The following is a 27,390-nucleotide window of genomic DNA, read 5'->3' on the forward strand; positions in this document are numbered from 1 at the left end:
AAAATGACAGAGAAAAATATATTACAACTGTGTCAAAATCTGATCACCTGATTCAGATGAACTTAGTTCAAACTCTGGATTTGAGTTTAAAATGCCACAAGTTCCTCTCAAAGTTGCTAACTGCCTTTGACACTAGATGTTTGAGTATCTAGCAATATCCACAAATCGTTGACTCTCCCTCAAAGTGGCTCAAATGAAATCAAAGGATATCATAAATGACATAAATATTTACAACTCAAAATTTGCTTCTGATTTTTTTTTTTTTTTTCAATTTTTTGGTTGTTGTTTTTCCAGAGAAGCTTTCGCGTTCTCTATCAAAGCCATCACAATTAAAGTTACTACCTGTTGGGTGCAGACCAAAAAACACCATCGTACCAAATTTTCCACCTACGGGACAACCACCGCTTTACCTCTTTATCCCGCAGCACAATTTTCCACAGACGCGATTGATAGTTAGCAATACAAAGGTCAATAACCCAGCAAGTTAACACCTTTTACAATTAATATTGCTTATCAGATCAAGGTCTAAACCCTTCAAGTTCATCTACAACAGGCAGTACGGCCCAGGCTGACGCCACCCATAACGGACAGGAATGGTACAGCCTAATTACTCAATCTGGCTTACGCCATGCTCAATGTAGGGGTGCATCGGATGTGGGCCAAGCCAGCACCATGCCGCTGCTAAAACCCCTGAAGAGCCAAGTGGTACAGCCCACTCATTTTCACCGAGCCCACCACCATAGCTTAGGCCACGGCAGCGGCCCGTTTCAAAATGGAACAAGAGGGAACAACATATTGTGCCGATTCCGCTCACATCCAATTCGACAAATACAGACTGTACTTGTCCCCTTTGTGCTCCACCAGATGTTCTTGGAGCTGTTCGACTTTGGGGAATCTCGCGCCGCAGATGGGGCACGGGAGCTGCACTCGCTTCCACGGACGCTGCCGCGGACGGTCCTCCCCGCTGGACAGGATCGTCTCCGCCGACAAACTGGCAATGTCTATCCCGTCCGCCGTCAGCTTCTGGTTCACCTCCCACTTGAACTCTGTCGTGTACTTGCGCCGCTTCCGCGTCAACTCCGAAGACAACGACGTGACTTCGTCGGAGCTGCCGCTCGGTGACGCACGGTTCTTTGGCGCTTTTCCCTCCGAGCCATCCTTGGACGAATCTGAGTCGGACAAGTTACCGTTCATGAACCTGGCTGGGCTGCCCAAGGCTTTGGAATGTTCCTTGTTCCCCAACAGCGACGGGAAACCCTCCGTCACGCCGAACACCTCGTCTAGTTCGGCGTTGGCCCGTAGATGCATCATCTTCTCCGCGTACGTGCGGCACTGCATGCCACGCCCTCGACGGCCACGCCCTCTGCCTCTCTTCCCGGCCCAGGGAACGAACCCCGGACCCCTCCATCCGGCCGGTGCTTCCTTCTCGACAGCTGCCCCCCTCATCATGTCAGGGGGGTAGTTGTAGGGCACTTCTTCGATGGCGGCAGCTCCGTTGGGATGCGGTGTCAGCACGCCGGCACGCGAGGCCAGGAATGCGGAGAAAGGCATCATGCCGGTCGGAGGCAGGTTCGGGAAAGCGGCAGCCATGCCGTTCTGCCTCTCTGCGTACTCTTGATAGCCGGGCGGGATGCCGTTCGGGTTGAACATGGGGGCGCCGTTCATGTGAGGTGGCCCCGCGGTCATGTGCGGAGGCGCGTACCCACCGGGCGGGGAATGTTGCCGCATGTCATCCATCTTGTTGAGACCGACTCCATTTGGGATCGACACTTTCGGCTGTGCTTTCTCCACAAGCTTCTGCTCCTGTTTGATTTTCATGCCTTCGTTAGGAGATCTCGGGGAAACCGGGTGTACGGCTTCTTTCTCAAGTTGTGGAAGAACTTCTTCCCTCTTCTTGGGCACCGGGGCCTCAGACTTTTCAGCCATGCAGTTTTTGTCGCGGCTGTACGTGTCCTTTTCAGACTTGACACTGGTGGCGCCGTCGTCGAGATCGAACGAACTCTGTCGCGACAGAGTTTCGCTTGTACTGCTGTGCCTGCTACGGGCATCCCAGTCCAGGCAGATTCGCTTTTTTGGATGTACGGAACTCTCTTCGCTCTCTTGTCTTTTCGCTTTCCATCCCCACTTCCCCTTCGGGGGCTGGACTTCCCGTGCCTTCTCGCTGTCTGTGCTGTCCTTGTCAGGCACGTCCAGACTTTTTTGGCGGGCGATCTTGACCTTATTGCGCTCACTGGTCCCTGGAACATCCTTTCTTTCCTGGGGGTCAATCTTTATCTCTTCTGACTCATCACCCCTCTCCTTTTCTCTATCTGACATGGGAGGGGTAGGGACAGAGGTATGGTACTGTGCAGCAATCTTCTCTGCCATTCCCATGTTCTTCCAATCCTGGCTGTTTCTGTCCATGGTCATTTTCAAGATGGGGCCTTTCTCGGTGTTAAAGGAGCTTGGTGCGCTCCAGACACGGACCTCTTCCGGGCTACTTCTTCCATCCGGCATCTCCCCACTTTGTTTCGGCCTGACGCGCAAATCCAGTATGCCTTCTGGGCCGTCCGGCCTCCCCTGTAGGATGTCGTGGGCCGGGAAGTGGCTGTCCGCCTCTCGGATGCGAAGACCTGGCGGCACAAGGTGCGGCATGCCGTGGAATGAATGCATGCCGCCCTGTTCCATCCCAGGAATGTGTATCATGGTGATTTTGTTTTTCTTCCCACCCTGGTTGTACACGTCGTGGATATCGACCGGCAGGGGAGACTTTTTACCCTCCTCCGCCCCCTGGTCCTTCCCTGCGCCATGATACTTCTGTTCTAGTCGTAGTTTTTCCAGAACTTCCAGGGAATCCACCTTTTCCTGGAATGCTTCCGGAGCTTTGGCCAAAACGTGGGGTTGGATGCAAATCTCGGGATGGTGGTGGGGCGTGGGGAGGGACGGGCTGCCGGATTTGGTGCAGTCACAACCGTGCGCGGCCGCCTCCACGGTCCCGGTCCCGTACCCGGCGTGCGGGAAGTGTCCGATAGGGAGGTTGCTGCCGAACACGGGGCGGATGATGTAAGAGCAAGCGCTCACGACATCCACCATCTGCAGGTAACTGGCGGTGAGGATGATCTCGACGATGCTGCACGCCGACACTCGCAGTTTCGACGAATACATGAAGTCTAGGAGGTCCTGGAATGCTCCGGCCGAGATGTCTTGAACGATGATGGTGTGGCGGTCGTTGTCGATGTCTAGCATGGCGTGGAAGTAGCCGCTGGACGCGGACAGCACCGCGCGGTGCGCTGGAAACTTGCGCCCGTGGATCATCACGGTGATGTCGCAGAACTTCCCGTTGAGACGCTGCTCGTTGAGGTGGTGTAGAAGAGCTGTGCCCTGATTGGGCAGCTCGATGATGTACTCCTTGTACGACGTCATTTTTGTCTGGAGAGGAAAAACAAGGACAAAGGTTAACTTTGATATAAAGGATTAAACTCAATACATACACCAATGCAAGCAGGTAACATGCTCTTTCCTATTTTCACTTGATTTAGTAGGGTGTTAACTGTGTAAAATCACCTGGTGTGACCTCTAAACAAGGAAGATTAACCTTATCCCTGCTGAAGTAGACTTTTGGCAACAAGTTTGTACTGATTACAGGGTTTGGCAGCAGGCAACACGTGTCTTCCATTCACTTATCTTTAATGTTTTGCCAGTGACTTCCGTCCTTCATAAGTGCTAAAAAAGACTAAGTCTTATTAATGCTCCCAAGGGATGTTACAGTACCAGTGCCAGTCACTGACGAAAGATATAGTGGATGCTATAGCTATCTGAAAAGTCTAACCTTTTTCTTGCTTGTGTTTTATCATTTTTGGAGCAGAAATTCCAGTTGTAATTTCATCATCTGGATGTCTAACCTTCATTAACAATTACATTACTTCCTACTTCCAACTGTCAACTAGATATTCATCTTTCCACTCCAAAAATCATGAAGAAATAGCCTTTTTTAACATTTATAAAGGACGGAAGTCACTGGCAAAACATTAAAGATAACTGAATGGAAAGAGCTAAAATTACATTGTGTATACTTATAAGATAAAGCCTGCTAGAAAAAGCATTTGTAACCTAACACAGATGATCAAAACAATTGTTTGCAAACATGTACAATTTGTAGTTCCTTTGTACTTTTGATTCTAACCATTAGTAGGTAATTACCATGACTATTTGATCAATTGATCGCAGAAAAGGACACCTGTGAGCATAAAGGATGAATTCAAAGAAAGGCCACTTCCTGCTTAGATATTTGATACCTTTCTCGGAAATCACCATATCCCTGCACTTTCAAAAGATTTCGTTTAAAATAGAACTGGCTTCAATACTGCGTACATCCTGTATCATGACAAACACAGAAAGGACACCTGTACAAATTGATTACATAAATGGGCATGACATTTGGACCAGAAAGCCACACTGCGCGAATCTGTGAGGTTGATCCTATAAGGGCTGCGGCTAAACCGAGGGGACAAAAGAAAGTGGATTTATCCAGACCTTCTGATGTTGGGTTCAGAAGCGAGTGGATGCTGCTTGGCTTGCAAGTGGTTTAAGGCAGCCCAAAATAAACCGCTCAAGATATTAGAATGGAGGGAAATTTTAGACAGCACGCCAAAATTGACCTGTTTGTTCATGTTGTTTATGAAATCAAGATAATTTTCGGTGGCAAGTTGGTCTTGAGGTTTAGGGCTGTTGACTTAGAATCTGGGTTTGAATCACTGGCAGGAACGTTTGTTGTGACTAATAGGAAAGACACTTTACACCTATTTCCTCACTCTACTCAGGTGTAAATGAGTACCTAGCTTTGGTTAGGGACGTCCTCTCGGATGGGACGTAAAGCCGGAGGTCCCATGTTTGAGGAGAGCAACACCTCGAGCACGTTATAAGAGAACCCACTATGCTTATCAAAGAGAGTAGGGATCCATCCTGGTGTGAGTGGATCAAACCTTACAAACCGTTTTATGCAGCTTGTATTTACTATACAAAACTGGTGTGTTATACTCGAAGGCAGTTTTATACGGTTATGCAGAACAAACAAAATCTCCAAGCAGAAGTTGGGTGGATAATTGTAACATTTTCTGACTGGTCTTTCGGTGCTGTCAGAGAATTCAAAGACCAGCAGTCAAAAACCTTCCAATGTTCCACCCCATTATTTCCCAAGAGATTGGTAAGTGAAGCTTTCAGGAAAGTTGAAAGACTCCACATGTGACGAGACATGTACAATGTGTACAGCGTGTGGGTTGGACTTAAAAGGCCGTAGCGGAGGCGGGCAACATTTTGAATCAAGCTGAGCCCAGAAGGGGAGCTCAGAGATAATGAAAGATCTACTTATAGCTATATTCACACAGGAGGAGTTTCCAAATAGAGAAAATTACATAAAGTTACATAAAAGATTTGTATTTACAGTAAATGTTGACATTTTTGCAGTGATTTATATAATGTTCGCAGTTTTTGCCACCGTGAAAATGCTTCAATTTTTCTCTCTTCTGCCTTGTTTTAACCGTGAACTGAAAAAAAATAACCAAAAGACAACACTCTTTGTCAAGAAAAGACATATCTTATGACCTTTGAAGATATTTCACGACCTTTGAAAAAGGAAAACAGCTGCACATAGAGCTAAAATGTAAAGTAGCTATAAGGTATTCGATCTTAACTAAAATCACTACAATTTATGAAAACACTCGGCATAAATTGAGAATCACTTATTTGAGAGAATTCTCAACCAAAAATCAGCAACATCATTCTCACATTTCTGTCTACAAATACGACAAAAAATATATGGAAACAATATATTATTTTACTTGAATATCACAAAACAAAAAACACAAAAGAAATTTTCAATATATATACTGTATTCCAAGAAACCATGACAAAAAAACATTCTAAGCTACCAAATAAGCGGCAAATCTTTAAAAATTAAAAACCACTTTATGTCTAACTGTAATTCATAACGAAATATCAAAATTGCGGCATAAAACACACCGAAAATCCTGACAAATTTTCATCTTAATGAATCCCAAAAATATTCACCAAAGGAAAAGGATGTGATATGCAGAGATCACATTTGAAAAAGAAAAACAGTGCACGCACGGAACACTCGTATAACCAACCCTACCTTGTCTTCAACCGGGACTTTCGCTAACTCGCCCAGGCAACGAGGAATTTCTACCGTCCCCCGGGATACGGGGTTACTTTCCCCCGCCCCTGTCATCGCTCTCTGTGGTTCGGGGCTGCGTTTACAACGCACCGAGAGAGACAAGAGTATGCCTCACACTGGGCACCGCTGGCAGAGAATTCACCCGATGACATCATCCCATGCACAAAGCCCCCACTGCGATGATGTCATCCTTCGCCTAATTTTAGTAACCAGATCAATACCAACCAGCCAATCAGGCGAGGGGATTGCCAGGTAGTGAGGAAACTGACTAATGTGGGCTGTCTCTTCATGACCAGTGCTGGGGGCATGTTCATGGATCACGACAACTCAACTGGGGGAACATGAAAATGTGCGCGGGCGGTAAACCATCGATTTAGCGTGGTCACGTTTTCAGTAATATGATTTCTTACAGGCTTTCAGTGTTGGGTTGAACGGGTTATAATAAAAAGAAATCACGATCTTATCTGCCTAATACAATCATCACACTTGCTGTACCAAAAAAAAATATATTACAAAGAAACGACTTGAAGTATATACAGACAATAGATACATGGCCTTAGTGGATACACAGACCTTGCCTTAGTTGGATAAATGATGAATATTAAGGAGATCCCTGTCAGGACAAGGCTAGAGTATTCAAGCCCTCAGAAAATGTAATATTCATACCATATCGGTCAAATGGAGCAGTGCTGTGTTGAAGATATGGACACTGTTGCTATGGCAAAACCTAGTTGATAGCTTATTTTGGCACTTATCTTAAATAATAAGTGGCAAATGATTTAAAGATAAATGTACTTAGAATGTGTGTGATTTAGATTAAAGTCCAAATCATTATTTTCTGACCTGGGTGACGACAAATTTGTCTCCTCTGTGACATCACTTTCTACATATGCATGTGTGACATCACTAGTACTGTTCCACCGAAGGTGACATCATTTTCCTGTCTGACATCATTTTTCTATTCTACCTGTGTGTCATTTTAATTTTCCTACCTGTGTGACATCATTTTCCTGCCTGTGTGACATCATTTTCCTGCCTGTGTGACATCATTTTCCTACCTGTGTGACATCATTTTCCTACCTGTGTGACATCACTCTCTTCCTTTGCATTCGTGTGACAAAACAATGTCACACCCTCACTAACTTTGCTATGCATGGATAATCTATGGCTTGTACAGAGTTCAAAACATTTCCTTTGAAAGCAAAATATTATGTATAAGTGGTGAAATTTTTGTTCTGAGTGTAATTTATTCTTAAGTCATTCTACATATTTTTTCCCTACTGGTCCATGAAGAAAGATCATACCGGTAGAGTCCATTCCAAGTCACCACACGGTTTTTTTAATGATATTTGTAATATCTTCGAATCATTGTTATATAATTACAAATCTTTAGAAGTATTCATAAATGTTTCTAAAAAAAGGAAATACGAGAGTACCATGTTTTAGAAGTTGTTATGATAATTTGCAAACATTTCGAAAGTGACTGTCAAAAGAGATCAATTTTTAAAATAGATTTGAAATATAAATTGGTTTGTGTCAAGTTTCGAAAGATTTCGAAATAAAGATTTGGGTCATTTGCCCCCCGTAACGAGCCGCTAATCTTAACAAAGCATGTTTTGGATCGAGCGGGGACCGCCGACCGGGCATGCCGGCAGGAAGTCACTGTGGCGTGACACTGTCTGTGGACACCGGCAAGAGTTCCTCCAGAGGATAAGCACAATTCAACTGTAATTTTGCTGCACAAAAAGGGCCAGCAAACATTGCAAATGATCAGTGGTCAAAATACCACAGGTACTGAGCAAAAGCAAAAGTTTTATCCACGTCAAATAAGCCCGACAGTCGGCACAATGCAAAGGGAGAGCCGGCTCGCCGCAAAGGGTTTTTTGATATGTCACTCAAGTTCCGCGACATGTACAGTCAAATGGAGGCTTCCTTTTCCCATGGTATCAGTAAATTGTCAACTAAAAGGTAGTGTTGTATTTTATATAGGGATTCTTACCGACAAAATCACGAAGATTCTGGAGGAAAACACCAAAAAAAGAACGTAGATCTCTGCAACATTTATAACGCAGCGGCCTGCTTGGGGGAGTCTATTCTGTGTGTAGGGGGAACTTTCTTGGAAACTATTGTCAAATAATTATAGATACGGAACTTCACAGTAACAACGTCACGCCAATACTACTGTAATGCTTAGATTTTAGCATTCAAATCTTAAATTCTATCAACATACGTTAAAAGATAGATATTTTAGACAACGTGTTTAACTCCTCCCCGGGAGAAACAGCCATGCCGTCTGCCAACAACAACATGCCGGAACAAACTTCCCACCATGCTTGCTTCCCACGAGACGTTCTGGTTCCGAAACAAATCCCACCAGAGAGGATTTCTGACTGTTCAGCTTACAATAAAGCCTGTACTGTTTTCTGTACTGGCTGATTGGCGTTCATAATTAGACTGGACCTGGCGGAGTTACTGCAGGTTTTTTTACGTCCCAGTTGTGTTAGCGGTGCCGATCACGGGGAGGGGCAGACTACTGTTACCACTTACAGCTTCCTTCGGTACTTTGTTATTTCTGTCGCATTTGGGTCGTTTCTGCAAGATTTCTAGGTTTGATTGATAGAGAAGCCGAGAGATTAGGCAGTGGTAATGTTTCTTTCGGATTGTTGTCCTGCTAACGTTGGAGGCAGAAATGAACTGTTTGTTTACTTTACTCCCGACTCGGGGTGAGAGCACGGCGGGGTGTCACCGCTCCTTTCAACCGTCTATTTTTGGGTGCTATTAACTAATTAACAGCAGGTTGTGAGTTTCTTCTTTCGAAAAAATGATTCAGATTTCGAAATAAAGGCAGTGTGCTGTAGCCAATCTTTAGAAAGTATCAGAAATGTTGTTCCCGGTGCCATGAATATTTTGAACATTCCACGAAAATGTGGGAACATTTAGAAAGTGTAACACATTTCGAAATGTAAGAAACCATGACATTTATATTGCAAATAGTTACAAAGGTTTCGAATTACTTCTAAACAATGGCAAAAAACATCCGTGCGGTGTCTTGGAATGGACTCTACCATGTTCCCACCCCTAAATTAAAGGCCTAAAATAGAATGTTTGTTGAGATATTCTTTTCAACATAACACCGAGGAAGCTAAAAACAAACCCACACAAATATACATTTGTTTAAAACCTAGGCCTGGACTGCAATCCAACAAAGGCGCGTGTTTCTATGTATATACGGTGACTTTTTCCTCAGCTCCTTGTGCAAATGTCAAGTCATCTTTTCTGCGCCTACACAAGGCACAGATGGATATGTAAGCTGGATGTTAACAAAGCCAGTCCTTCAGAGGGTTGAAAGGGCAAAGTGAAAAATATCCAAACTAACATCCCGCTAGTTCAGATCTTAACAATACCAAAGCCTTTGTTTAAGAATAAAACAAGTTCTATTTTTGTTATGAGCTGAGTTAGAAAGGTTGTCTTGAAATCAACTCAGTCGCTCGTGAAAAACAAATTCAGATATTTTAGTCTCAAGATTAAAGATATGTGCCTTTACATAATTGTACCAAACTCTAACTCATCGCATAGCGAATGGACCTGCTATGATATTAATGGTATTACTTTCTGACTCACTTTAGTAGTAACAACTTTAAAAAACTACTAGCCTTCAATATCTTTTTGAATTTCATGAAACCAGATACAACCAGAAATTGCCAACAAAATTTTCCTTCTCCATTTTCAATTTTCATTTTAGCTTCATACTGTATGTCATCCTTCGGTTCTTTTAAACAAAACTTGCTTTCCATTTTGGAAAATTTTCAGCCCCCCATTGACACTGAAATGGAACAGTCCACCATTTTGATTGACACTTAATATGAATCGATGCATTTCTCAGCTCTTAGTCGAATGGACCTTTCAAAATCCCATTTTGACAGGACTGGATAAGTGCTGGAATACTTTTACTAATGGTCCTGGACTGAACATAATACTTGGGGTGTGAAAGTGCGTCAAGGATTTTGCACGTGCAAGACTACAGCTTGAGCTTTTGGCATCACAGCTTCAACTCACGTGTTCATTTCATATTTACCTTCACTGAAGGGAAACATATTGTTTTTGCTCAGTTTTTTCTAGAAACAAATAAGGTCAAAACCCTGGATTAGACAGATATCACCAAGGTTTTTACTGGAGGTGTAGATCTTTACAATCTTTTTTTCGGTTGGAAATGGATGAAAATGATGCGCGAGCGAATGTCATCAAATCAACATTGCCTAAATGAAAATATAGTTAAATGTGAAATTTCAATGACATTAAGGCATACACTGTTACTAATGCTAATAAGCAAGTAAATACCGGCTTCATCAAGTTGAACTATCAAATACCAACCAATACATGAAATCCCCTTTTAGATATATAACATTTAGCATACTCTTGCCTTGATTCCGAGAAAAAGTATTATACAAGTTGTCAAATTTGAATTGCATTGAAATATAATACATTACATCTTACATCTTCCCCAGGTAGGCCTGCGGGCCTACCTGGGGAAGGCCTGCGGGCGGGCGGGCATCCATCCATCGCTTTTAGATTATATTGAAATATAATCTAAAAGCAAAGCATGAAACATTCTAAAATAACCCTTGTCAAAAAAGGCTAACTTAACATCATAAAGAAGTAGCTAATATCATAGCCTGAAGTCTCATCATAAATATACCATCCTCCTTTTGAAGTTTATCATTTCATTCAGTTATTTATGAAAACATTAATCAGTTGCCTAGACACCACCCCGATGGCATAATGATATTCCAGGAAAATGAGTTATTTCTAAAACATGTAGAATCAAAACCAAATTTCAACCTACATGTACCGCCCCAAAAAGTGTTACTTCATTTTCTTGTTGAAAATGCATACATTAACATAAGGAATTCGGAGGCCTACGTATAAAATGTATGAATCAATATAACAAAATAGCTATCTACCAACCAAAAATTATGACCATACATTGTGTAGCTTGTCCAGAATACGAGATATCGAAAAGTGGAAGTTCTACTGCAGTACCAAGAAAAGCTGCCAGGGGACCCAATCATTTCTTTGCTAGGACAAGGCCAGACAACATACCAAATTTCATGACAATCCTTCCATTGCTTTTTGAGTTATGCTAAACCACATACATACAAACATACACACATATATCATACATAATATCGACCACCAAATACTACCTAAAATGTAACCTTCTTGGCTAAGATAATTACAACCCAACTACAGTATCTGCAGAACTTCTCCTATATAACTTGAGCCCACACAGACATTATGATAGATGTTAAAGTTCTAGTGACTCCCTAGCTTCTGGCACAAACATACCTTTTAGACGACCACGTGTCTTAGGAGACCTAAGCCGTCTAACCCACACGTGAGTACTAAGTACGACTGAAGTGTCCTTCTTCAAGCTGTTCCACCCGATAAGACTTCTTGAGGCCTTGTGGAAATGCAAGTAAGACTTAGATGATACTGGAAAGGCCATTAGTCCACGAGTTTCATCCAGAAAAGTGCAGTGGAGTGGAGAGATACTCAATTGTATCTAGCTCTGTTGCAGCTGCTTTTTATCATAAGCCCAGAGGAAATAGAGATTTATACAACGTACAACAAGTGGTAGGTTGTTACGTTTTGAACAAAAATTGCCTGGACATATGTTGGTACAGTCAAACCTGCCCAAGGCGACCACCCGGCGGACCGAGCAAAAACGGTCGCGATGGACAGGTGGTCGCCATGAAGAGGATTCCACTCACATGTTTCCAGGTCGAGGTTTTCAAATACAGTGCGTAAATGATGAAAAAATTATGTGAATTTAGACAGCATGACCCTCACCAGGTTCAATTCTCATTGACAGAAAGATCCTACAAAATTTACATTTTCCGTTATCGATGTAATAATTGTATACCGCTACATCGTGTACAAATTTTCGTCATAATTTTGACTACAAAACGATGGTTGCCTCGATGATCTCGCAGCGCCCTCCCGCATTCACACGTTACATTGAATAGTACACACACACACGCACATCATCGAAGTTTTAAGGCCTAAGACAGATCCCTAGAAAACGCCTGCTGGTCCCAGCCTTTTTTGGGTCGCCGACCGCTGGATGAAAGGGTCAAAAAATTTTCGATCTGACAACTAACAAGATGAAAACGCGAAGCTCTGTGCCACCGCATCGAAGGGTAAGTCAGTGCAGCAGAACGCACAGCGTCCAATAAAGGTTTGTGAGATTCATGGAAATAAAAAGAAAATAAGAATTTTGATTTTCACCAATAACTAGAGTATTCGTAAATGTTCATACACAAAATCATCGTGTTTTACAAAGGTCAGCGGTACGCCAAATCCGGGCCGCCCGAAATCCAAGATGGCGTCGGGACCAAGGAACAACATTTCTTGTCTGATGTTTTGCCCGCCGCGAAGTCATTTTTCGGCGGAATTTAGCAAGAAACAGACACATTTTTGTTGAAAATACAAGAAATAGATAGTAATTTCTGTGAAATCTGACTTTTTGACGCCATGCACTACGTATTCGTTTTGAAAGTTGAGTTTAAACGGAACTGAGTTCACGTTAAACTATAAGATTACGATAGGCACAACAACATCACAAACATTTGTCTTTACAATGTTTATAGGGGGAACGTTTTATTAAAACACTTCATGGAGGAATCGATGGTATAACATTGCTATTCCATATATTTTTGATCTTATTTTTGTCCTTGAAAGTCTTGAAAACATTTCCGTGAAATCCGACAGCAAAATGATCTGATGTCACCACACGCTTGAAAATTAGGCGACCGCCATGGGCAGGGATTGTGCTCTGTGCGGTCCCAATTCGTGGCGGTCGCGGTCGCGTTGGACGGGTGGTCGCCTTGGGCAGGCAGCTTAATGCTTGTGCCTATGGGGAAAATTTTCGGGACCGAGAAAAAGCGGTCGCCATGGCCAGGTGGTCGCGTTGAAAAGGTGGTCGCCTAGGCAGGTTTGACTGTATTTGAAAAATTTGCAATCTGAAAATCTAGAAATGTTCTGAGGAATGAAAAAAAAGCTAAGTGTGCTCTCAATTGCAAATTCAAATAGATGACTGTCATTAAAGGCAGGCTAAACTTAATTTCTGCAGTATGTTAAATATACCACTAAGACCAGTTCTGACTTCTTTTACTTGAGTCCATCATAGATAAGCGTTTTTACAATATTTGAAATTCGCGGTGTGGTGATGTAATACTGGCGATGTCCAAAGACCTTTGACCTTTGTGACGTCAGATTCCGAGTCAGCCACACCTGCACCATAGGAGTTGCTCCAGACGCCATTCCTGCGACTCGGAATGTGACGTCACAAAGGTCAAAGGGCATTGGACATCGCCAGTATTACATCAACACACCGCGAATTTCAAATGTTGTAAAAACGCTAATCTATGATGGACTTAAGTGTAAAACAAGTAAGAACTGGTCGTAGTGGCATGTTTAACATACTGCAGTATGCTTTACGAAGTTTAGCCTGCCTTTAAGAAAGACACAAGATCTTTATGATGAACATTATGAACCCATAACTACCGGCATAAGTAACATGCACATTTTGTAAAAAAAATTTTCACTCGCAGAAAAACGTTGCTCATTTAAAGACCCTATTTATACCAGGATTAGCGAATCTGGATTCACCCAGGTATGGGATTGATCCCGATTTGATCCGCCAAATCCCCTCAGAGCTAGATTCAGACCGCTCAAATCGAGTTGTGGTGCATCGAGATAGATCCCATGCCTGTGTGATCCAGATTTGCGAATCCTGGTCTAGACGATAGAAATTCCTCCCATGCCTGTGTGATCCAGATTTGCAAATCCTGGTCTAGACGATAGAAATTCCTCCAATGATTGTAAGAACAAATTCTAAACCCACACTATGCACTCTTGTATTAGGTAGATTAGCCCAAGGTTATATATATATATATATAGAACTGTAGTTTTGTACCAGCCATACTTTGTACCTTGTACAATTGTTGTGCAATAAAGTATAATATGGAAATAAAAGTAAAAGTCTTTGGTATGACTCGACCAGGGATCGAACTCACGGCCTGCCGTGAGCAAGGCGAACGCTATACCGACTATGGCCCGATACACACTTGGAAAATTTTCTGGATGTACGACAACAATGTACGATAACGACGTACAGGCATTTCTATGACCCATATGACAAAGACATACGTTCATCCTGGCCATAGAAATGTCTGTTGTACGCACGCAGACCCAGAAAAAAAGGTGACATACGTCATTGTTGTACGACCAGTAAATTTTCCCAGTGTGTATCGGTTACCCAATCCATTCAGCTTTATGTAACCTTGCAGATTTAGATGGCTTACATGCCATACCGACACAAAGGAAATTTGATTGAAAGCCTCACGACAGCGGGAATAAAACAATTATTTTTAGAATTCGAAATTGCAATTAGCTATAGGTTTGAAGAACATCTCTTGGGGTTTGAAGAACAACTAACTGGGTACCTATTTCTGCTACGACAGTGGCACACACAATACATATATCCTGCTTAAACGGGGCCTCATTTTCTTTGCAAAATCTTAAGAGGGATTCGAAGACCTCTAATTTGTGCGTTGTGAGTTTAATGGCCTTCATGCACAACGCATAAGTATGACAGGTCTTCACATCCCTCTTAATTAAGATTTTTTTGAGAAAATTAGCCTCCTTGTAGGCAGGATATGTATTGTGTGTGCCACTGAAGTAGCGGAAATATGATGTATAAAGAGAGTTGCAGAGGCAACATGTCGGCCATAACCGTTTCTGTTCACCTTTTCATACTTAAGTCACTTCAATATCAGAATCTTGATATTTCACCAAAGGCACCATCAAATAAAGCCTTCACGTGAAATCTTGAGGAATAAAGAAAAATCAGACAGTTCAGTAGGCAAATTACTTCAAAGCCATCTTATTCCTTCAACCACTTTTTCCATCGAAATTGAGATGCACCGTAATTCAGATTAATGGTGTTAAGGGATGATATTATTGTTACACTAACTTCATTCGGTGTTAAGTGAATCCATTAACATAATAACTAATTCTCTGCATTTAGAATTTAGTTACTATGGTATATATGATGTGTAGTGGTGTTGAATAGCTGAACGGCTTAGGCTAGCAAGATTGAGAGGTCACGGGTTCGTTTCCCGGCATATAAACTGTCTGGACGTTATGTTCTTGGGAAAGTTACAACTACAAGCACAATTTGCTATTTTAACAGAAATGAGAAGAATATGTTGTAATAAAATTCTGCAACGCAATATTTTCATCACTCATGCATCAGATCGAAAGTTTTATGTCCGTTGCAAGAACTAGTGGTCAACTACCCCATCCCCCCCAAAATAGCTAGGGTCGGCAGGTTTTTTTTACTAGAGTCCGTCGGGTTACCGAAAAAACACAACTTTTCTTTCCTTGCGTGAAGAAACTAAGACTTTAAAACATAACTTAATGTTTTACTGTTCGAAAGAACCGCTTCAAGAAAAGGAAGGTTAAGTTAAAATCCTCCCACACCATTATTGATGTATAGGGCGGTGCCCATCTCCGTTTCATAGCCCTGGGCCACACTGTTGTGCAATCACTGTAGCAGGGGGCTAGTCCACTGGCAGTGAAGTGTGTTTAACTTCCATACTGTTTCACAAGTATGTACCATTTTACTTGAACCCCAGTCCTTCTGATCCAAGTAACTGGAACCAGATGTGGTGAGAGACAAAGGCGCAGGCCACTACACCACAGGGACACCCCAAAAAAGGAAGGTTAATAAAACGGTAAACTTTAATTTGACACCAAGTTGGGTTGGTTATGGGGTTAGGCAGCAGGGAGAGGGTTAAAAACAAAGTACAAATGTAGGGCCATTAGGTGACCAAAAAAAACAGATGTTACAGCATTAACCATCGGAATTGTTGGATGTTCATCTCGGATTGTGGCGCCGATGTTCTGCAAACGTGGGCAGAGAATGTGCGCTTAAACAGCTTTTTATGTTCAAAGCCACGAAGACATAGACAGCTTTTCTCGGAAAAAAATGGTTAGGTTGAATGTCAGAGTTGACTGTTGAGTCATTAACGTGTGAAGCCATCGGTTGTTACAGACATATGTCTGCATTGGGATTGTATGTAGCGAAGGCAGCGTAACGTCCGGAGGAACAACTTTCTGACAGATAGTCTAGCTAGTAGTCTTGTCATATTCTTCTATCAAACTTTCAAGGGATGATTCTTTATAGATACATAATTGTTATATTGGGCTTGCACTTTCATGTACATACCTGCATTTTCATGTCATATATTACTGGAAGTAGAAAAAAACACATACTCCTTTTGTTATTTACTCATAAATATTTGAACCATAGAATAAATTTCTAAATTCAACAAATAAGTTGCCTTCACCTTGAAGTTTCCACAAGCTGGATTTTTACTACAGACCTTGGCATTTGCAGCAAACAGACTACTTATTTACAGACTATCTATCCAGAGCATGTTAGACAAAGACGCGTAATTGAGCACAACTAAATGTACCCCCTGGCCACTTGTGACTCATATGAGGGTCGACATGGGGGGATCCTGGCAAAGCTTAATGAAACATTTAGGAGGGCCGGCAATGTTTAACCGGAAAAAGGCATGCAGACCCTCTCATAATCAACAATGCTGCACTTTTTTGAACCAATCTAAAATAACAGTGGATAAAACATGTAATATCAAAATACACTGAAATTCTTGACACTGCTTGCTATTATGGTATTTTATCCATATACAACATACCATGACTAAAATACTCTAGATACTAATATCAAAATGGTTGATCACCTTTTGAAGAGGAATAAATTGTGTTGATCTTTTTAGTACTGCAGTTCAAATGTTGAATGACCAAGATACAATGATAGTTGATAGACAACTCTCATACACAAAACATGCTCACTCTGTATCACTAAGTACTGTATGGCTAATCTAGTGGAAAATTCAACCTTTCTATAACCTACAGGTAAGAACTGTATTTTTATCTGAAATTAAAGGCATGCTTTTCGATTTCAACCTTTTTTGTCCCGATGCCTTATGCTGTAGCCATTAACAAGTTTGTAAATCGAACTATCCAACTTGAAAATCTATTAAAGTCCAAAAGAAAGCAAAGGCTTAAAATCTTTTTCCAGTCCTACTCATTCTTTGGGAGCCCATGTTGTTTTTGTTGCTAGACCTAGTAATTTCAAGCTTACAGAAATACATTTTCATCAATTTTATGCCATGAAGTTCAGATATTTCTGAGTAGCTGGCCTGAATTTTTTTTTCTCGTCTCAACAATCCAGTTTCCATCCCAGGACGGAGGGACGGGTCCTGGAGACAGTCCTAAACGAAAGATAGACTATTTTTTTAATGATAACCGAAAACTGCTACCCAAATCAAAGGTATACCTTGTAGTTAAGAACTTAAGAGTACATCTAGACCTATATCAAAACATCACCAAATATTTGTGTTGTCTTGTTTGGTCTAGATTCCAACTGACCTGTTTTGACCTGACCTAAACACTATAATCATCCCATTTAAAATTCACCAAAGCTGTCATTAACACATCACGGCAACACATGATTCATGACCATGTTAAGATTATCCTACTGGTTACACCTTCTTCAGGTCTTAGGTCAGGAATGCCTTTGTTTTGTTAAGGCATTCCTACGCTACTGTAGATTTGTTCATTTTCACAGGGACTTTATTTGATGGTAGGAGACAGAAAAAGGGGAGTTTTTGCTGTGTTTTTTTAACTATTATGAGAGAGCATAAGAAACGCAAAGTGTCATGAATTTGTCGTGGAGAGGTCATCTCCGAAAATATTACAACCGTAAAAGTTTCAAGATTAACAGTATTGTATGTGCTTATCTCCAAGCAGATACATGGTGTAGGCTCAGTAAAAGAACTTAGTACGATGTGCCTGGAAAAGTCTCCAAGTATTTGGCTAAAACCCCTACTCTACTCAAAATCAGTCAAATATGATGATTTTTAACATGAAAAGGTTCTATGTTAGAAGAATGGTAAACCCAAGGAAAACTCCAGTTAATTCATAAATAAAAAAAGACGTAAATAACAACAGGTTGTGATCTCTTAAAAAAATGTTGAATCACACCTCATTTTTAAAATCAACCGCCCAAAGCCAGAACATCTAGCTAGTCCTTGCACTGGTTAATCTTCCAGATGGATTCATTCGCAGTTCGTTTCTGAGAAAGTGGTCTGTTGTGTAACTATAGGGACCCAGCATAAAGTGAGGGGGCTGAAGATTTCTAAGATCATTAAAAGGGATCAGAAGGTACATGTACAAGTGACCTTTAGATATATCCATTGGGACATAGAGCCAGAAAAAGCAAATTCAACATTCACATGTAACATGCATGTTCAAAAAATGCACTTCAATGAGCAAATTTCCCGTTTTAACATGTCAGTTCAAATATACATGAAAGGTCTTTTTGTTGCTTTGTGGCGGTAAATGAAGAAAAGAGCTTTAAGCGTGTTCTGATTGAAGAAAATCTAGTATCAAACAAGCTTGGTTGATATGCCAACTAATTGTAAGCAAGCATCAATATGCTCCTCAGGAGATAATTTAAACAACGCTACATATGTAGCTTGCAGCTAGATGTACATTTAGGTCAGGTGTGTACAGGTTGTCCCGTGTAATATAACCAGCTGCTGCCGCACCACGTGCCTGCAAAGCTAATGTGTTACACCAAAGAGCAGTTGTACCCATGACCACTATACAGATACAAGCATTGGATTGGATAAAAACAAGACTACCACATATTGAACGGCATCCCAAATCTCACCTAAATGTGACGGCAAGAGAATTCGGACTGCAATTTTAAATTGGTTCAATAGGGGGCGAGGATGACCATGCTAAATTGATAGCGTTAACCTGGACCAGGTCCAAGTTCTGGTGGTATAAACATGTGAACCTGAACTTGGGCCTACATCTGGGATGGTTTGATTTAGTTTCTAACAGAATCCTTACCCTCAAAATTTTCTAGCAAAACACAGGTGCACTAGCAAAATTGATGCTGTGTTCACGATAACAGTCATAAAAAATTTGGGTCTGTTGAAAATCAAAGCCTTAATAATCTGTTAACACAGTGTGAAATACATGTACTGTTTTGAATTTCATATGTCACATGTCAACAGTCGCGACCCCCAAAAAAGCTAGGGTCGGCAACATTTTTTTTCCTAGCCTTAGCATATCTAGGTCTAGCCTGAAATGTTTTTGCCTCGCTAAACAAAATGAATTCACACATCTCCAGACTGCAGAGAGAAGCCCTCTTTAATATTCCTGTTTTTCCTTAAGAACGCTTGTAGTCCTAGGATAACCTCTTATAAGTCTGCTGATCATAGAGCTGAACCTACAAGGCTACTGCTAAAAATAGGCAGCAATTTAAGGTAGGTGATCCATGTCGAGTCCTTTCATTAGCATTCCCTTGAACAGCCTTACATAACGCACACAGGGCACGTAAACCATCCGCGGATCCAGAGGGGGGCGCACCCGGCGCGCGCCCCCCCGTTCGCGCCGTCAAAAACGCGATCAACCTTACATTATTAATCCGCTCAGATGAAAAGACAGCTCTGTTAATTCTACAGAGTTATTGACTTCAGTAAAGATATTATTAGAGATTGATTAGGTTTAAGCGCTGCAACGATACAAGCAAGACTTACCTTCCCGCCAGCCCAGAAAGCGGCGCTGGCAATCGAGGTCCGGGGCGGGGTCATCCTCTCCCGAGAAATTTAGTTAGGATTTTCAAGCCATCAAAAATATTCTGGTTGTCATAGTTTTTAGAAAATACTAGTTTTATCATATTGCTGGCTTTGTCATTGTTGCCATACAGCTTAACAACTGTCGAGCAATAAAGTTCATTCATTCATAAACACAATTTCCTGCATTTCTAAAGGCGAATCTTTTAACGCCGCCATTGATGTTATCATCGATGGGCGGCGGTGACTCCCCAAACAAATTGTTTTTCAAAACGCTGGAAATCAGTAGACTATGCTGTCATACACGTTGCTGTATACTTATCACACGCTGTTCTACTTATATACTCGTGTTTTCAGGTACGTAAGTAACGTCGACCAAGTTTCACATTGGACATGGAAAATACTATTACCGTAAAACCTTTGATAAAACCGGCTACCATATCAGTTATGTTCCCATAGATTTCATTCTATGTCCATTCGTTTGTTCTCGACCGAAGAGTTCGATTTTATGTCGCTAACACCGGGGGTTACCCGTGAACGTTGCTAGCATGGAAAGGTAAGCAAACATGAACTTACAAGTAATATTCCCAGACTGTAGTTTATTTACAAACATAACGTTACAATTGACAACCAGCGTGACCAAGTATGGAACTAGTTAAGTGACGATAGAATAGATACATTTGTGGGTCAAAAAAGGAGGGCAGGTAAATTACCGTCAAAATAGTCCACATGACATCAAGGCCGGTTCAATGTAGGGTCGATGCTAGAAATTTAATGATCCTCCGGTGGCAAATTCATAACCGCCAGCCAAGACAGTCCTACAGCCATAGAGACTTTTATATAATAGAAAGTTGTGTCTCTACATAAAAGCTGCGTGCTTAGCTTCGGCTCCCGGTTTGCTTTTACCCTGTACGTACTATTTCCGTTTCCTGCGTATACGTCGTGCAGTCGTGCTACTTGCCAAATATGAGCTAGCATTTGCGTCAAATTGAGCAAAATCGCGACACAACTTTGGACAAGATGGCTGTACTCAGCTGTACTCGGTGTACTCACTGCATCCAAGCATAAAAGAGGGAGATCACGATCACATTGCATGTTGATACACGTTGTAATACTTGTCTATATAAAATCCTAGGATTATAATATAAGACGTTTGGGTGAGATTTAAGTGATTTGTATTGATTTCTGGAAAACATATTAATCTTTGTATGTATCGATGTGTTTGCTTTTGTGCTTTGTTGCGTTGTGATGCTATCAACATTCGTGACTTTCATGTTTGGCGCGAGTTTGTCCCAGTTCAAGATATCACCGCTTGTAGAATCTTTAGCACCGCAAGAAGTGCACAATGAGGGACAACAGCAACATATTTGATTGGTGCTCATTGTTCGAGCGAAAATTCCCCGCGGACGTAAAGGCCGTCGGTACTTTTTTGCCACGGAAATTTTCTTAGAGATTACGGGGGGCGTGCCGCACAGCGGCTCGGCGTGAGTTTGATGTTTTTGAGGCGTGCCGCGCACCGCCCCCGGTCATGGACTGCTAACAATGCGTAACAGAGAACTCTGGAAGTTCACCTTAGGCTTCCTTCTTATAAAAACAAGGCTGTTGTTCCTGTAAGATTCCTATACTACTGTTGACGGTAATTAGCCTCCCTTTTTAATTTCTTTTGAGACTCAGAGGCAAATCATGGTTGAAGAAGTTAGTTACGTTTAATGCGTCCACATCAACGCCGACAAGTACGGACGAAGATCTACGTGAGGCCAACCCGACTGCCCGTCAGTGGCTACAGCCGTGGAGCGGCAAGATATGATGATGAACGCCGACAAGTGCCAGCGTGGGATCTTTCCCACCACGTCCGCAGCTTCAGTGGAAAACACAAAATGACCGTGCGCATTTCTCAATTTTTTTACCGACTTCGCAGCAAAATGTCTGTCAGAGTCCAGGCCGTCCAAAATCAGATTTGGCCTCAATTGACGGGCGGACGCCCCTCTGGCGGATTCTACGTAAAAAATCTTTATCCCGCCGGGGTTTATTTTGCTCAGAAATGGTTCTAAAATGCACCAGAGAGCATCTAGATTTTAGAAAGTTTCCGGGGGAGGCCCCCCAAACCCCCCCAACGAGAGGGGGTTCCACCCCCTCTCGTGCTCTCCCCCCGCGCAGCTAACGCTGCGCGACATCGTGGCCTTCGGCCACGACTGAAGTTGCGCCCCCCCGTTCCCCAAATCCTGGATCCGCCGATGTAAACTATACACAAGGGTTGCCGTTTCTACTTCAACTTTCGCATGAGCGCGTGTTGACTGCATGCGACTCTTCTAATGATGCTTTAAATTTAGCAGGACAGACTCTAAATATACTACTGAAACTTGTTACAGCTAAAAATACGCAGCAGTTTATTTCAGGTGACTAGCATGATGAACAGCCTTATATAACATAGGCATGGCAGCAAACCTATTAACATGGGTTGCCATTTCTACTTCAACTTGCACATGAGAGCATATGCCACGCTTCTAACGAAGGCTTTAAACTTGAAGTATGTCCCTGCAACTTGTTACAGCTAAAATAATTAGCAATTTATGTTAGGTGAGTTATGTGAAGTCCTTTCATTAGTATTCCCTTGAACATCCTTACATAAGACACACAGGGCCCTTAAACCTATACACGTGTTCACAAGGGTTGTCATTTGTACTTGCAGATGAGCTCACATGCGATTTTTCTTGTGAATGCTTTGAACGTAGCAGGGCTCAAAATAAACACCCACAACCTGCAATTTTCTCCCAAAAAATTGTGATTGCGGACCTGTGAAAATATGCTTTCAATTTCGTAGGCTGAAAATCTGCCATAAGTGTAATAAATTACAACTTGACATACGGTATGAATGGAGTTGGGCTCTTAATCTATTTTTGGGAAGCACCCAAACAAACAAAACAAAAAATGTAGGTATACAGAGAAAGTTGGGGCGCACAACATAAGATAAAGTAGAATGTCTGCAAAACTAAATTTTTACTGCCTCTCGTCAGTGCTTGAATCTTAAATTCTTAAGTTAACTTCAACATTTGACACAAGTAATACAACAATGGATTTCTTACTTTTTCTTGAAGAATATGCTATATACTAGACTAAGTGTACCTTAAATTAACGTATGTAACCCTACACAAATATTTAGATGCACTGGTGCACCATCATTCCATGAAGTAAAAAATTAGGTCCACAGCTCACAAAAGTGCATTAAGTTTATGATAAAGGCACCCAGTCTTTCCAGCCCTGCTTGATATCTCTATCTTATTGCTAAACGGACATGTGCTAGGTCTAAATCAGCTCTGTCAACTATCATTACCCAAACAGCCAAACCTTCCACGAGAGGTCATTGGTGTACACAACCAAACCAATACCAGAACCCTACCCTGCCTGAAAACAATTATCTACACACACAGAACCAAGTCTGAAACGTGGCTGAGGTTCGTCTTCCTGTGACCTTGCACTTGCCGCCAGCAAGTGGATTGTTTAAACAGACTCATCTGGGAAAAGCCTCACGCAAAGAACCATCTCGGCCAAATATACCAACTCAGCGCTATATATAACTCCCTAATAAGCCACAGGTTTGGATAGGAGGTATATTTTTAGCATTCTGAGTCGTGAATGCGACCTAAAGATTTGGAGCTGAGGGAGGTACACGTTATGTCTGCAAGAAGGTTCTTGCGACGTTGGCGTGTGTGTGACATGAATTTAAGTAGTCTTGCAATGCGACTTGCATGTTGATACGTACATTATACTCGGCAAACTCCGATCTTTTTTCGTTGCCACAAAAGCCGGCACATGTTGTTTCACATGTTTTGGGACAAAAGTTAAGTGTATCATGACAAACTACCGGTAGTATTTTCAAGTTCAAGAACTTACAGGAGATTCTAAGTAGCATATTCTCACTGCGCTTCAGTTTAAAAAAGAACTGCAATAGAAGCAATATGCACCTATAGCAGTAACTATGCAATGCTTTTTGTTTTCTTATCAAATAGTTTAACTGGAAAAATATTTTCTCTTTTTTATCAAGTTTACAAAGTTTATCAACCTTGAAATCAGGGCTCTCTCTGGGGTTTGTCCTTCAGTCAGTGGATGGAATTTTGCTACTCAGATACTGTAAATTCCCTCATTTTCACAGTGGTTTTAATTTGAGGAAGTAGGGAAAAGGCGGATTTGTTGATGTTTTGAACTTGCGGTTGACACAATTCTGTAGTACAGAAGTAATACATTGGAAACTCATATTCACGGCATAATGAATTTGCGGCAGAGAGGTCACTGCGAAAATAAAACCACTGCAAAAATTTCCAAATTTATGGTAGACAATAACTTCAACCATTCCCCTTGAACGATAAAAATCAAAACTTCACCACATGGAAAATATATTTCTAGAACGCTTTCCACAGCGTCTACAAATCCAGGACATTCAAAATTTCCCCAGTAACATGCAGAAAACACTTTCAGAAGGTTAAGAAGCTCCTTCTAAAGATGGTAAATGCCAAAAGTATGACAATGTGTGTGCAGCGCCACTGTTCCCCTGTTCAAAAAAAAAAAAAAAAAAAAAAAAAAATGATGAAATCTCACAACAACAAGGCTTAAATGAATGGCTTGTCATTTCATCTTGAAGCACAAACCGGGCTGTCTCTAGGACCCGTCCCTCCTTCACAGGACGAAAAATTTTCTTGTTGGGACAGCCAAAAATTTTAACCCCAATGGTCCCAAAAAATTTGAACTTTATTACATGAAAATCTACAAGCTTGAATAAAATGACGGATTGGACAACAACAAAAATCGAAACCATGACCTTCCAAACAATGCGTGGGACTGAAAAAGACTGAGAAAGACCGCCTTGGGCACAACGGAGGTGTTTCTGAGAAAACCAACATCAGAGCATATTCATGATACCACGTTTCGTGGAACAAGCATTAAATTCTGTGAACTCCTGAAATTGAGGCGGATGTTTGTCTGGATGTTTATGGGGCATATCAGGTCACCGCCTGACATCTGAGAGCAATCAAATCATTAACAAAACAAGGACTCTTTATTTTTCGTTTTTTGTGAACAGACGAACAGAATTTTTCATCAGTAATTCACTCAGAGTGCCCACGCGAACTTTAGTTTAAACACTGCAAAATCCAGATAATTTGAATTGCTTTCCTTCTACTATTTGACCTGCACTTTTCATGGCAGACTATAAATTAGACAACTGATCTTTCGACCTGTTGAACAAGGTGCAGACCTGGGGGCAACTCTTGTGAGTATGACTCACAAACTCGACTCACAACCTCAACCCTCGCTATTTTACGCATGCACCCACTTTAGCGTGAGTCAGTCCGAGCCACTCCGTAAAACTGAACCGACCAAAACGCTAGATTTAGTCTGGCTGAAGACCTTTCTTTTTACATTTAAAATACCGAAAGACAGAGCTACATCCTTGACCAAATACCGTACACTCTGTTAGTGTAGTAGTAGTACAGTAAAAATCAAAAGTGTGACTTATCTTTGACCTGACAGAATAGTTAAAACCAAGGAAAAAGAGTTCACAGTGGCTATGAGCTCGGATTTGGAGGTCAAAACGTCGAAAATGAAACCACCGCAAACGTTTGGAGAATTACAGTAGTTACTGGGAAAGAAAGGGAGGCCAATGAACTGATAATAATCTGAACACCTCACCCAAGGTGCTTACGCAAACAATGGGGAGAACTAGTCTACAAAACAGGCTTTTCAGGCACCATTTGCTATATCTTACAAAACACAAGATTCAAAATATTCTAGTGTAGCTACCTTAAGCATTGCACTTAATATGTGCATCACCCAGTTAATATATGGAATTTAATATAAGTTAATATAAAGTAATTCATTAAAGGTATTTAAAAAGCTTAAAGAGTTAGTATTGCAATCATTTAGCTCTTATGGATTGTGTTACACACAAAAATAACATTAAGAAAGGTTTTTCCAATTTCATGAAATAAAAGAAACGGTCAAACCTGTCATACAAAATCAAAACATATAATTGTCACTTTTTCTGACAATAGAAATATTACAATGTATGAGTGTTGAACGAAATTACCTCTAACATACTAAGGATACAATAAAATGTACCTTTCAATTCATGAAAAATATTTTCCCTACCGTGTGAATTGTTATATAAAAACAAACAAGACTCAAAAATAGCCCGTAATAAATATCACGATGTTACACAACCAGACACAGGACATTGCCGCAACCGAACAATGACTTCATGGCCATACAAACATTGATATGCGCGTGTTGTGGGCATAACTTATGCAAAATACATTATTCATGAGTATGACAAAAAAATCTATTTTACAGTGACAACAAAAACAGTAGGTCTTTCCAGCAATTCCAAACCTCTCAACTATTTCTCTTAATTTCTGTTGATTTTTTAGAACAATTTCAAAGCCTATATTTTACAATTAAGGGCTAATTTGAGGTATTTGTTAACATGGCCTTACACTAGACGGTGTAGATACCATGACATCACTTCCGGTTAGCTCACGTGATGACGTCACCCTACAACTTGACATAAACGGCAGGGTAAAGAATTCCAGTCCTATGTAAATAGTACAGTTCTAGGCCGTGAAACCGCACCAAAAACACTCCAAACAACACCATTTCATGCTTTTTTGTTGTCCTCTTAGTCAAGATTTCCGTTGCTTTCATTTTTTTTTTTCCAGACAATGGAAACCTCCCAAAAATAACAGGAGACATAACAGAGTATGCATGACGTAACTAAGACAAGAGGGTCCTTTCTTTCCGGTGTACACACATCAACCAAGAATGTCGCCCATTTAAGAGCCTCGTTTACCGGAAATTACCATTTTTCAATGACACAGAACTAGGGTAAACGTCTTTCCTTCGATCCCAAAGTCGGGAAAGACTGTTTACGCCAAAAAAGCTCGGTACAAAGCGTTGAAGATTTTTTGTTTGCGTGCGGGTACACATACACATAGCTACCGCGAGGAAGAAGACATTTACCCCTACCCTTAACGATTTAAAACCATCAAATTCTACGGATTTCACAACAAAACCACACTTGACAACACATAGAATCTATCATACCGGTAAAATTGACTTTAAAATGATCGTTTTTGGGTAGAAAAACAGAAATAGACGATGTAAAAATGCTTCTTTCGCAAGCAGGAAGCTAGTAAGAGCGGATATGTGTACAGAGAGGATAGGATGCGAGGAAAAAACAGTGAAGACCTACCGATTTTTCTCGGTGTTTTAACCCATTCGGAACGCGGGTATAGCGCTGAAATGTCGTGGTGTCAGTCGCACAGGCTTTCCCGGTGTGTTCCCCGTGGGGAAGAGGCAGTCCTGGCGGTGACAGGGCGTAGGAGGGCCCGAGCCGTTACGACACTTCAGGCGCTGGGGCGGTCGAGCTGACGAGTCCCGCCATCTACACTACTGAATCATGGGACGGGGGTGGAGGGGGAGTCCGGA

The 27,390-nt window shown here is 41.6% G+C and overlaps 1 protein-coding gene across 2 annotated transcripts; it reads right to left on the reverse strand.

The window, feature by feature from the left end:
• LOC136424074 (uncharacterized) lies at positions 1–27,390 on the reverse strand. 2 transcript variants are annotated; one of them, XM_066412495.1, is made up of 2 exons: positions 27,155–27,390; positions 1–3,408 (listed from the first exon to the last, which is right to left on the reverse strand). In XM_066412495.1, the coding sequence occupies exon 2, from the start codon at positions 3,400–3,402 to the stop codon at positions 811–813; it is 2,592 nt and encodes an 863-aa protein (XP_066268592.1). In that variant the 5' UTR covers positions 3,403–3,408; positions 27,155–27,390; the 3' UTR covers positions 1–810. The 2 variants fall into 2 exon arrangements, with proteins under 2 accessions (XP_066268592.1, XP_066268591.1); XM_066412494.1 differs by lacking the exon at positions 27,155–27,390 and adding an exon at positions 6,131–6,317.

Source organism: Branchiostoma lanceolatum, chromosome 18 (genome assembly GCF_035083965.1).
Source record: "Branchiostoma lanceolatum isolate klBraLanc5 chromosome 18, klBraLanc5.hap2, whole genome shotgun sequence".
NCBI lineage: Eukaryota > Metazoa > Chordata > Leptocardii > Amphioxiformes > Branchiostomatidae > Branchiostoma > Branchiostoma lanceolatum.